The sequence below is a fragment of the Talpa europaea genome, assembly GCF_964194135.1.
Source record: "Talpa europaea genome assembly, chromosome: 4".
NCBI lineage: Eukaryota > Metazoa > Chordata > Mammalia > Eulipotyphla > Talpidae > Talpa > Talpa europaea.
Window position 1 is genome coordinate 111,732,297 of NC_140070.1, and position 13,942 is coordinate 111,746,238.

Genomic DNA, 13,942 nt, shown 5'->3' on the forward strand with positions numbered 1-13,942 from the left:
TAAAGTACTGTTTCTGAGAATACAGACACTTCATTCACTTTGTTCACAGAGGTTGTACAGACATAGGGTAGTTAGTGAACCCTCACTGTTTCCCCAAATGTCTACAGAGTTAAAAGCAGGATGATCACATGCTAACATGGGGTAGCTTCAAACTCCACTTTATGCAAGTGGAGGATTAATATGGTAAAGAAGCAAAAGGAAGGAGATACAGCTTAGTTATCCCCCTGATTTATCATAGAACCAAGTTCTCCCTCCTCCCCACTCCTTTGCCTTTAAGTCAAATCACAAAGCTTCCTCCTGCATGAACCTCCCCTCACTTAACCCACTATTATCTTTTTAATTGCCTACATTTTTTTCCTGGCTGAGATGCAAGTGATGAAGAAGGTTGTGGAAGGAGAGGTTACTAGAGTAGGTAAAGTCCTGTCTTCCCCCAATACTTGTGTTCAAATCTTAAACATAAATGTGTATCCTTTTGGAAAAGAAAACTTGAAGATCATACAGAAAACACTGATTTATTAGAAATACCTAGCTTTTCATTTACTGTTGCAGTTGTTTTGTTAAATTAGGGGGACTGCTTGTTTCTTAAACAAGATATTTGCATTTTTGTTTGCTTTATTTCTCAAATGGGATTTTCATCTGGAAATCAAATATCATATTTGCTATATTCTCTAGCATTCTGATATCGTATTTGCTATCTCTGCATTCAGAGCAGTGAAGAGAGAAAAAGCTTTCCTTACTCTGATTCTATGATGACCATTTAACAAATAAAGTCCATCCTAATAACATAGAGAATCAGTCTGGATTTTTTCCCTAACTTTGATTAATTAAAAAAATATATAATTATAGGAGTCCCTATAAGTTTAAGACACCATATCTGTCTCTATAGAAGCCTAAGGAATGGGAAGAGGAAACCCTCTATTTCATCCAGCCCAAGCAATTATTTGGGATACTTCTTCTGTCTATATGCCACTTAATTTCCCTAGAGCATGTAATGGTAGCCTTGAACCTCAAATTCTGAACATTACACAGCTTTACTTTTGGACATAAATATTAAATACAGATCAGTATTTAAATCAACACACTCTCTTCTCAAACCAATATATCCTGTGCTTTCCTCTGGTCCTATAAAGTTCTTTCTTCTATTTCTAGTAATTTTCTATACTCAGCCAAAATGAAGTCCCATTTCTCCTACCTTTGCTAAATTGTGAACCTCTAACTACACAACCATTACCTTCATCAATGACAGTTTAAGCCATTCTGCTATCTTTGAGAAACTCTGGTCTCTCAACCCACTTTTTTTTCTTTTTTAAATGTTGGAGTCATTCAAGAGTGATTCAAGAGTGCCTTGTGTACACCCCAGGACTGTGAATTCTCAGAGGCCACAACTGCAACTTTCACATTTCTACTTTCCTAGCACTGTAACTGATGCCACCGTTTTCAGTAAATGTTAGAAAATGCTTTTTTGGGTGTGAGGAAAATAATCTAAATGATTTTTGGCTAGGATATCAAAATCATTCTGGTTTACAGCCAAATTTATGCCACTTTTTCATTTTTGGGTAGAGTATTAAATGAAAGAATAAAATAAAAAGAGGGATCTTTATAGCATGACTGTATAACTTTTAATTGGAACACTTAAGAGTGAAAGGAAGAGATATTAATAATTTCACTGGCATAGCATGCATAAATAAGGGCAAACTAACATCAACCTTTCCATAGCAGGGACAACAGTTATTAAAGAGAAATACAAGCAGAGAATAATGGAGCCATATGAGATTTTAGCAACAATCCATTTCTGCCCTTCCAAAGATCCCACAGAAGTAATGGAGATTCTTGAAAAAACAGGTAGCCGATGTGCAATGCAGAGAAACACATTTTTATACTTCTAGGCAGTCTTGAGCAAAGACATTTATCCTCCACAAGTGCATTCCAGTACAGCTCCAATTACACTATCTTCTGTTCCAAATCCTTCCATGTTTCATCATTGCCACTATCTTAAACAACACTTTGTGTTCAGTGCTATGGCCCTTCATGAATCATTCTCACTTACATTTCTAACTTTACTTCCTAATTCTTTCATACTTCTAATTCCATCTGAACTATTTAACATTTCTAATTGTACATGCAGCCATCCCAATTACTAATTAATGGTAGTTTCTTCACTGAATTCCTCCTTCCATCCTGTTTTTAAGACTTTCAAATTTCCACTTGTTCTTTGAAGAATAGCTGGTTGCAGCATGTACATTAGACTTTCTTGATTCACCTGCTTTCTCCTTGACCCTTTGTTATTTTATTCACACTTCACATGGCTTCACAATACAAATAGATAATACAGATCTGTTCTGCATTGTAAGTGTGTATATTCACCCCCAACATGAACTGCAAACCGCTGGTGTAAGAACTGTTTCTCACTCACTTTTACACACTATACACCATTCCACACAAAATAGATGTTCAGTTAACATTTATTTCAAGAGTAAGTTGGTCCTTCTTTCAACCTAAGCCTCTCCTCCTCAATACTACTAATCACGAATATTGACAGTCCAACTTAGAGTACAAAGGAAAATAAAAAATGGTAAGAAAGGTGGTACATTAATAAACAACATCTCACCATCGACGTGTGCCTCCAAATTGTATTAAGAGAAGTTTAGGAAGATCTATAGCTTAAGTTTTGGATTCATTGTTTCATTTGACTCTTTAATCTATTCCTTCTGGATCCCAAATCTGCCAGCATCCTAGGTACCCTTCACAGTCCCTGGACACAGGGCAACAGTTACATCCATCATCTCACCTTTTCTTGAACATACATTTAAAAGAAAATTAATTTTCTCTCTTAAAATTGTAAGAATTGATGCAAATAACCACATTCACTGAGGTGCTTCTTTGGTATCTGCATTCAATCTTCCATATTTATCAACATAAAACATTTAGAAGTTAAAATACATATTCAACAGAGAAAAAAATTAATTCCATAATGTTACTATGAAAGGTGGATTTTTATCTATTCTCCTCTATCCCATCAGTGCGGGTACCATCCAAAGCACATCATAGGAAGCTGTGGTACATTTGTGGTAACATATTTCTCTACTGCATGACCCATACCCTTCCTTGATGAACATACAATCTAATGACCTGAGATATAAATTTCCTTAGCAGGAGGAAGAGAGAATCTAAATTCTATGCCCACATCTAAAAAAATTTTAGCAACGTGCATTCATAAAATGTATGTCTTATGATGAACGAGCAACTAATATTTTTCTTGGTTGCTATAGCTAATCCAGACATTCATTCATACTTCCTACTGTGCTCTCCACACCCCTGTTGAGGATCACTGCACTTTTAAAATACAAAACAAAACAAAACAAACATGGCTTTTCCTTATCTAACTAAAGGATAAGTGATTTATTATCACCAAGCCATTTTTCCAATAGTAGTAAAAGAAGGTATAATCTGTGATCTGTGATCTAAGATCTCTTTCTCCCAGTCCCCTCTGGGCTTGAGGGCAGCCAATCGTAAAACAAGTAGTGCAATCCAAGACCACAGCATGGAGAGCGGAACACAGACAGCCTGGCTGACACCTGAATAAAATACACAGTTTTTGCTGTTCACCTGTGGTGCTTTCACCTGAACATCTCAAAAGCACAACATGAGCAAGCTTAGGATAATGCACTTCTTAACTATCAAGAGTAAAATTGCTCCCCAGGTTTATTAAAACAATGATTCAATTTGTAGCAAATAGTATTGGAATGGGAGAAATTAGTTCCCTTGACCATGAGCCCAGAGATCAATTAAAAGGCAATGACCTCAGAGTTTATACTGCTGCCTCAGCACAATTTTTTCTTGTTTTCAACTCGATTTGTACATTAAAGTTTTTTATGGAAACTTTTTTAGAGCATCTACTTTAAATCACAATAGCCCCTTTTAAAGTGTATTTTGCTTCTCCTTAGTATTAAAGAGAAAGATTAAGTAAATAGGGACTCATTTGTACATGGTTCACTTTCTCAACTACAGAAAGAAAAATCATTAACTTTCAGTTCTAGAATGTTGTAACCCAATTACCAAAACAGCATTTCCTCTTCCTTCAGAACCCCAGATAAGAATACACGTCCTTCTAAAGAGGAATAGAGTCAGTCTCTCTCTCTCTCTCAATCTCACTCTCTCTCTCTCTCTCTCTCTCTCTCTCTCTCTCTCTCACACACACACACACACACACACAGCCTGATTTCTGGCAAGAAAGGTGTACTAAAACTTAATCTGTGAAGAGGTTCTTTCTCTTGAGCTTTTCCCTCCAAGTCTGAGGCCAGTTCCAGAGACTGTGTCATTCTAAGTGTAGTACTGGAATCAGAGAGTGCTTGAAGCCTCTCCATTGTGACCCAAAGGGAGAACCTTAAGCTGTGCCTGTTGTATCCTGCCCTGTGTTCTCCTCCCTTCCGGACCCAGGACCCTTTCCTGTTCATTAACAGCTTCCAAAACCCAGCTCTGCTTGGGGGTAGGGGAGGAGAAAAGAAAGTTGAGAAAGGATAGCCTTCTTAAATTGTTTATCAGTTATCAATCCAAAGAAGTTACTAGTGAACTAAATTTTTAAATTGCATGAAAGTAGAGATTGGGTTACAGTATTAAAATCATTTTCACTGTCATGGAGAGTTACATACATTTTCAATTCTTAATCTGCCACAATTTTAACAATTCTCATGTGAGAATAGCAGACCACTGTTTGTACTGACAGATTCTAATAAAAGTTACCTTAAAGTAAAATTGAGAACAATGTTATAGCTTTTGCATTAAATTTCAGAATTCTTAGGGCTATGTGGTTGACCCTACGTTTTCAAATACCTAGGCATAGAGCAGCTGTTTTACATAGGACTAGATATTAAAGCATATTCTTTGTGCAGAAAAGAAAGCTATTCTTAAACAATAGAACGGAATTTGATCCATGAAAATATAACATCATACACACACTGGTGGAAGGATATGAAATTCACGACAACAATATATAAAAAAGATGCAGGAAAGTGGAGAAATTTGACCATCTTTCCCTCATAAATACCCTGTAGGTGTACTAGCAGCATTTAATGGAAAAGAGGTAAATGCCACATTTTGAGTTCCTGACACGCATTTGCCTAAAGTTTTGCAAAACTCAATCCATGAACAGGTATGTTCTTTCATCCCGAGGATGCCATATCATGATGCCAGCTCTCACATACAATGGGAATCTTCTGCATTTATAAAAAGCAATGATTTCCACCGATATCTTCTATTCACAGCATTTATGCATTTTATTCTTTATAATAAATAATCATTTCTTTCCACTTTCTGTCAACTTTATACTTTTCGTGGAGATAACTCTTAACCAACTTTTGTTTCATCTCCCTTATATTTAACGCATATAAATTCCCGATTGCTTACAAATACTAGTGTGTGAAAGAGCTGAGGAACAAATTCAGACAAGATAGATAGATCACTGAATGATTCAAACTGGACAAATAGAAACAAGATCATGTTAAATGGGATCCCCATAAAAATTAAAAAAACAATTCTTTGGTAATATTTTAATCTAACTTTCAATATTAAAGCAAAACAAGAAACTCAAGTTTCTCCACAGAGGACAAGCAAGCCTGCTGCAGAGTTTTAAAGGAAAATAGACACTTCCTTTTCCTTCTTTAGATAACTCAATATTTCCCCTGCTATATTTACACAGTTCAGGTGTCTAGACAATAGCGTGGTCGGGTCAGTATGATAGTGCAGGCCCCGCTCCGCGGCCCTTTGTGCGCTCTTCCTTTAGCTGTCTGCAAAAGAGCACTGTGCATTTTGTTTTGATTTTTAAGGAGCTCAATTTGAGTACTTCAGTCTATTTTTCCAAGCATTCTCCGGCAAGCATTCTCATCAAAAACCCTGAACTAGCTCTCGCCACAGTGCACACCCCCGATCTGATTAGTGTCAACACAGCTGCCCTATTCTGAGGAATGTAAACTAATATTGTTGTCAGACCTCCCTCAACCTTAGGAAACTTCCTCAAAGCCTTACAGTCTCTTCAGGAGTTTTTTCCTTATCCCTTTGCCCAGGGGTTTAAATCCCTGGGCCGAACATGTTGAGAAGAGATCAGAGACAAATCAATTCTTAAACAAAATCCTCTGTGCTAGAGTGCACATGTCCATGTATGCATGTATAAATACATAATAATGCATCGCTCTAAAATAATTTTGTTATTACACAGTGAAAGTCTAAGTACATCACCAAACAATAGGGGCATTCCTGAAGTCCCCTTAGAATTTAGGTGGGTCTCTGGTTTGACAGAATTCAAAACAAATATGGCTTAAAAAAAAAAATCTCACCTGATTATTTTGAAAAAGCTTCATTTGCTTTTAGGATGAGGTCTGGAGATAGAAATGAGAACTCAACTGAGTTAAGACACAGTCAACTAATTTGTCTGACTGGTACATGAATACCCAACAGAGAAGTTATTTCAATGTATCCAGCAGAATGTGATCTGCTTTCTCAGTCTGTTCTTACAAAAAGTGATTTTATAAACTCCCGAATATTGAGTTTCTTCAAACACATAATGTCACCAAGAAATTTTTCTTCTCCCTTTTCTCCTAATGTTTCCAATCCTACTTAAAGAAAAAAAAAATCTTACAGTCACCACAGAAAACCTTAACCAAGAAAAAGAGATTCCTACATACAATTTGCAAAAACATTACGTTGGGTGACCGAGAACCACAAATATGTAAGCTTTTCTTTAAAAAATAAAGATGAAAAAGCATCACTAAATGGAGTGCTAAAATCTCAAATCCTTACCTCACTAAATTGAGTCTGGGCATTGTTTTCCAGGTACAACATGTTAGCTGTAAGATTGATCAATGCCGCTGTCCTCTCTTGTGGCTCCAGGATTTTGCCAACCCCCCCACCCCCTCTGAGACCCTTTACAATATGAATCTACTAAGAAGATAACAGAACTCAAGTCCCTCTCTCTCTTTCTCTCTCTGCACATAATTTTAGGTTCCCTCATATATACCCAACTATAGGCATGAAGGGGCGGGACTCTCCTCTTTACCTGTCCAATCCATCAACTTCCACCTGGACTCCTCCACTCCAATGGAGAGAGGCCTCTCCCATCTCATTAAGTAGTTAGAATTCCTTATCACCAATCTTTAAAAGAAAGGAGGAAAAAAAAAAAACAGGAGACAGACAGGTAAAACTTTCCCTTGTCTCTTTCATAAGAAAGTACACTCTCTCCTAAAAACAAAACAAAATCTCCCCAAACAAACCACAGACCTACCACCAGGAATTACAGAAGGAATTTCAAAAGTGTTTTAACACTTTGCAAGTGAAAAGTAAAACTTCAGGGAAAACTTTTGGGAGTTTTTTTTTTTTTTTTTCTTCCTCAAAAATAACTTCCTAAAAGCTATATGTGGAGCTTCAAGGACGATTACAGAAAATTAAGAAAATAAAGGAAAATACTAAAATTAACGACTATGTTTCCTGAATAAAAAAATTAAAATCCACTGTCAGATAATAGCTGAAAAGTTCTCAACTTATTCTCCCTAGACAAATACCAGTGGTTTCATACAGAGCAATGATAACAAAACCCACTTAATTTTTTAGAGTATGCTTAAATAGCAACTTAACCATGATCCTGCTAACTAATAAAAACAAATATTCCTCTTACCTACAGGAAAGAGAAATACTGGGACAAATGCCCAAAGTTTCTAAATTAAAAAAAATAAACAAACACAACACTGCTCCTTTCTATTATTATCTATCTCCTGAGATATGGAATCAATATTTACTTGACTATTTATATTTTCTATTGTGTCTAGTTTTTACTAATGCACAAAGGTAGTATTTTTTCTATAAACAGATAATACATTATTATTAAAAAAGAATAAATCCTGAATGTGGAAAAGCAATTTTAAATAAAAAAATATATTCATACAAATACATAAGAATACTCAGTAGAATCTGACCTCAGTTATCATATTTAGTGAAGCTAAAATGTATCCTGATAGTTATTAACTGAACCAACAAAATACTCTCATTATTGCTGAGTATGCTCCTTGATTGTTAGAGTTATATCTAACCATTCCTCCCTACTCCCCACTCAGAAAGCCAAATTTCCTGTGTTCTGTTTGATAGTTACAACTTGTCAGGATACCTATAAGTGAATATTTATATTTCTTTTAAAATTTAGAAGATAACTTAGAAAAAAGTTGAAACTAGAATGGATCACTATATAAAATTTACAAATAACATTTGCAAATTTATTCATGTCCTTAGATTTGCCTCCTGTGTACTTCTACTTCTGCATCCCAAAACTGTATGCACATAAAGGATAATGTGATCACTGGGTGATATTTAATGGAAATCATTCGAATTACTTCTAAGAATGTTTTTATTTTTAATTCAATTTTTTTAATTCAAATATCATTTGCCTCAAGTGACAGGCATATGATAGCAATGTGAATGCTACAAATTTATGTCTAACACAAAGTTCATTTTTCCACTAAAATATTGTGAAGATGACCTCTTATCACCTATAATTAAGCAAATAAGCATTGGCTACAAGGTAAAAAATAAGATACTACCTACAAAATGAGGAATAATTATTTGTATAATATATTTATATTCTACATCCACTGTCATCTTCTGGGTCAGTAGAAGAATTAGGTGGTTGCTTCCTTAAATTTTTCCTCTGTGCTAGTGGTACAAAAACATGGATGTCCTTGATAATAATCATCCAGGGTATATTTGAAAACAGATTTCTATACTTGGTTCCAGCCATTGAATCTCACCTTCCAAGGATGCAGTCCTTCCAGCTGTATTTTATACATCCCACTAGGTAGTCCTGAATGAATCTGGCTAAGGAAATCATTGTTCTAAAGAAATGGCATTAGCACACTGCCCAGTAAGTCATCACGCATATATTTTCTACTAATGGGGTAGTATAACTATTAAAACTTCTGTATCTAGGGTTCACCATCTCAAATTCTAATGATATACTTTCCAAATGTAAACACATTTCATCCTTCACAAAGTCAAAAGATCCTGAGAAGGATTTGATGGAACAGAAAATCACATTCTTTCTATGAACTATTTCAGCCTTCAACATAATCAACTCTGACTACAGTCTCTATTTTGTAAGTAAGATACAATATCTCTGACATAGCTGCTTGGGTGTTTTGTGTAGTAGAGGGGAAAGAGTCCTGGACTGGGAGTTACCGGAGTAACTTGAAGTATGGGCTCTGATCCAGCTCTGCCTTTAGCTTACTCTATGGCCTTGGGGCAGGTTACTTAACCACTCTGGATTCAGATGCTTCATTTGTGCAATGAAGGGCAGAACTAAGTGATTTCTAAAGACCATTACAAAGATGAGTCGCTGTCTTTGTCCAGAATTCATGGAAGTGATTTAGAGGACTATTACATTTCTCTTGTTTATTTGGATATTTGTACCTCAATATGTTCATCTCCAAAATGTATATTTGAAGTAGTCAAGTTACATATATACAAAGATGCTTAGATGACAAAAGAAAAAGGGACATTACATTGGGGGGAGGGGAATTTTTGCTTTAAGTATTTTTTTTTAAGATTTATTTATTTATTTATACAAGCACTGGGTACACTCAGTGGGGGAGGGTGAGATAATTCACCAGAGCCAGAGCAGGGAACAGAACAAACAGATGGATGAAATACACTGTTGAGGGGAAAAGCGGGCAGCAGGAGAGGTCTGTGTTCTATGAGGGACCCTCTCTGGCGGCAGGGGATCGAACCGGTGCTGCAGAGGCTGCAGGAAGCTTTGCAACCCAGCACTTAACCTCTGCACTACCAGGGAGGCCCTGCTTTAAGTATCTTCATAATAAAAATATTACTAATAATCAATTTCAATTTGAACTTGGCACAAACATTTCCTTAAAGAGCTAATTAAAGTACATCTGATAATGTTAATGTCAGAATGAGTGTGGGTGCCTGACGTAAAATATGCATTTATTTAAGCAGGAGGTTACAGAGAAGCAACAATTCTTAGTTCTCACTACAGAACAATGCTCATCTATGGATCGCAAAGGTTTAGCAATGTGTATTAATTTTCTTAACAATCTAGTGAGTAGGTAAGTATTAAATCCCAATTTTCAGAGATAAACAATCTCAAAGATTTAGGTGAGTTTCCCAATTCTTTAGGAGACATAACAATTCTTATTTGCAACACATAATTTCCAATTCTCAGTCATTTCCCTGAGATTCCTCAAAATTTTGAAGCTTCAGAATTAGGGGTCAATACTGTGCTCTGAATTAAAACGCCACTGTTATAAATCAAGTGTGTTAGGAGAAGTCATCTAAGATATGGGATCAACATATATGTCTTCATGAAATAACACTAACATCTTTGTTGAATACTTTTCTTAATATTCATGTTAGAGTTTTTTGTATATTAAAGATATTAACTACTTATAAGAGCTGCAAACACGTTTCCTGTGTGTGTGTGTGTGTGCGCGTGTGGTCCTTCAACCTTGCATGTGATTTTATGGTTTGCCTTTTGGTATAGAAGAATTTTCATTTTTTTGTACAGTCAAATTTATAAATTTTCCCTTGGACTTAGTGTTTTTCAAACATACTTTGGAAGATCTTTTCCAGCTCGAAATTATAAAATTCTTCAACCACATTATTCTCTCATATAAATAGGTTTTTTTTTTTTTTTGAAAATTTTCACATAAAATTCTTTCAACTCCCTGGTATTTTTTATGGTGCAAGAAACAGATAAAGGGCCTCCCTGGTGGTGCAAGGGGTTGAGACACACCTTTGAAGCTATCCACAGCCACTGCAGCACGAGTTCAATCCCCAGCCAGGGAGCTACCAACATGGCACAGCAGGCCTCTCCTGACTTGCTCCCCTCAGCAGCGTATTTCATCTGCTCCCCACTCTGTCTCTGGTGAATCTTCTCACCCCCCATACCTCTGACCTGTACCCCAATTTGTGTATGCATAAATAAATAAATCTTAAAAAAAGAAACAGATAAAGATACCCTTTTCCCTCCAAAATAAATAACTTATCATCATTACCTACTGAATATTTTTTTTCTCTAATTTGACTTGTTGGCTTTATATTAAATGTAAATGGTTCTATTCTGAGTATCTATGTGAGAAAATTAAGTATTCTTATAAATCCTTGGCACCAGAGAATATTTGTTTGAAGTTTTTAATTCACACTATGTAAAGTTGAGTAAGGGAAAGTATAGTGCATATAAAATTCTCGAAAGTGAAAATAAGAAATATTTTATGTTCCTTGATCTATGGTTGAAGATAGATATAGAGGGCATATAAGTGTTTTAGTGAGTTGCCTCATGAAGACATTGGTTCCATTGAGTTATGAGAAAGATAAATTAGAAGTGGACAAGAACTTGTCTAAGTTTGGCTAGGATTAGACTGCCATATATAAAAGTAAACAAATACTGGTGATTAAAGTAAATAAATATGGTTGAGCTGTTTTTCTAGCAACAATTAAGACCGAAGAAAGAATATGTGCCTAGTTTTAAACCTATTAATTATTCTGTGCTTTAATAGCATATCAACCTAAGAGAAATAGAAAAATGAATACCCAGCAATTCACCCTCCGTTTTAAAGGTGGCTCACCATGTTGAAAAATGGTCTCTCCTAAAGAACATTTCTAATTATCTCATTTCTTAGCATGCCTCAACCCTAATGGGACAAAATCAACCATTTCCAAAGATTTTTAAGACCTTTCACAAGCTGGACCCAAGCTCAGCCTCACCTTGCCTATATTCCATTCTGTTTGCTGGACATTTCTGCCCATTTGTTCAACCTGGGCTTTCAGTTTGGAATACCTTAATTTGCTTTACTTGGTTAATTCAAGTATTTTCCAATTCTTTAACTGTTACCTTCACGAAGAGTTCTCTAGTGCCTTAGTTGTAGCTCAATTATCATTTATTTTATATGAATGCATATAAAACAATTATAAAATACTATGTGACTGCAAAATATATATTCAGCAAGTCCTCAAAAGACATCACTTCAATATATTATTGATAATAAAAGACTGCTAGAATCAGAATGAGCAAAAATGATTTTATTAAAGGATCTGATTTTCTTATTTTTTTGAGATTTATTTTTTATTTACACAATAGCTGGGATACAGGCTAGAGGCTAGGGTACAGGCTCAGGAAGGTGAGAGGATTTACCAGAGACAGAGTGGGGAGCAGAACAGGCAGATGGTGAAAGCACTGCCGAGAGGAGCAGCAGGCACAATGGGAGAAGCCTGCCGCACAATGAAGGAATCGCCCTGACCAGCTGGGAATCGAACCCGCGCTGCAGAGGCTGTGGACAGCTTCACAGTGCTGTGCTCAATCAGCTGTGCCACCAGGGAGGCCCAAGGATCTGATTTTCTTATAGGTCATTTCAATTATATCTGCTGTTTCCAAGAACGTATCAATACCATTAAGTGAGGGCTTGCTATTGTCTGTCTCCTCAGCCAGACTATGAACTTTTGAAGTCAGGGTATATTACTATTCACCACATCACATTTAGTGTCTAAAAGCTTGAAGAATATAAGTTCAACTGAACTGTTTAATTCTATAACAAAGAACTAAAGAGTTGAACATTAGTCAATTTACCCAAAATATTTCTTATGACACAGCTGACTTTCCTGTAGAAATCAACAGGCAATATAAATTAGAATAGAAGAGGAGGAAAAATTATGTTTTCAATCAAAGCATCCTCAAAACCCTTAAAAACTATTTATCAAAAGGGAAAATTGACAGCATGATAAACCTGCAATAGTTAAAATATTGTAGTTTTATAGAGCATGTGTGAAAAGCTAAGAAATGTTGGGACTTTCCAAGGTGGTGTATAACAAAATTAATTAGGTCATTCTAATCCATCTACCATAATGTTAAAGGCTATCAAACAGAATCCACTTTCAAAACACTAGTCTTTCTAATCTTTCCCAAATTAAGTGATTTTCATCCCCTCCTATTCTAGATAGATAAGAATGATCATTTTCTGAAGATATTAGAAGCCACTAAATTGATTCACCAAATCAATTTTCTCTTTAGTCTTAGACTAAATTCCAAAGAAAGATAAGGATCGATTCATCTTAGGGTCACTAACTAGACTCTGAAAACTGAGTAAGCCTTAGAGGCACAGAAGTTTAGATGACTTCTGTCCTAAATGTTATTGTTGTACTCAAGGCATATATTTAAATTTGTGTTAATCTTCAAGTAAAGGGCAAAATGGTAGACAGGGTTTAGATTTTGTGTCCCAATGTCTATGTAAGCACTGTGCTGGGCTGTTAGATTGTGTCTTCAAGTCCCTCCTTCATATGTATCCCTTCTTGAATTACATGTCCTTAACAACCCTACAGCTCATTTAACAGACCCCATCCTACCACTCTATGACAATAAAAATAACAGTGTTTTTTACTACTTTCCTGAGAGTAGATAGTGCCTGATTATTGAAGGGTTCCAATAATCCAAATACATAGGAGTACACATGTACAGAGATGAGATAATCTCTCCTCATACTATTTTTCATTAAAAAAGTTTTTGATTACATAGCTAATGTGATACTTAGAAACCAAAACTGAAAAAAATAAAAATAAAAAATGAAAGTCATCTGTAAGTTTACCACTCAGAATTACTACTGAAAGGTTCTGTGGTCTTTCTCCTGTTTTTATATGTTGTAAACAAGATAAGAATAATCCTCCATGTATTTTTTTTTTTTTTAGTTATCACAATGTTGTGAGCATTTTCTCAAGTTTCACATCCCTACAACTCAAAAAAGTATACTAGGTCAAAGGTTATTGACTTAAGATGCTTGACAAGTATAAAGTCAAGTTATTTTCTAACAAGATTGTATCAAGTTATATTTGTATGAAGATAATTATACCAGTATTGAGGATTATCTTTCCTAACCTTACAAATAAAAAAAAATGTTTTAATAGG

The 13,942-nt window shown here is 35.5% G+C and overlaps 1 protein-coding gene across 9 annotated transcripts in view; it reads right to left on the bottom strand.

Annotated features, from left to right (window-relative positions):
• TP63 (tumor protein p63) overlaps positions 1-13,942 on the bottom strand; it is a gene marked incomplete at both ends in the record, with an annotated part of 199,268 nt that overhangs the window by 85,587 nt on the left and 99,739 nt on the right. For 4 of the 9 annotated variants that reach the window (XM_084231730.1, XM_084231729.1, XM_084231734.1 and 1 more), the window contains one exon: positions 6,793-6,834. The exons of 4 other annotated variants lie outside the window; for them this stretch is intronic. In XM_084231730.1, coding sequence (XP_084087856.1) covers positions 6,793-6,834 — 42 coding nt within the window. Of the gene's footprint in view, positions 1-6,792; positions 6,850-13,942 lie in introns of those variants that run through there. One more of the 9 variants, XM_084231728.1, reaches the window with a different exon arrangement.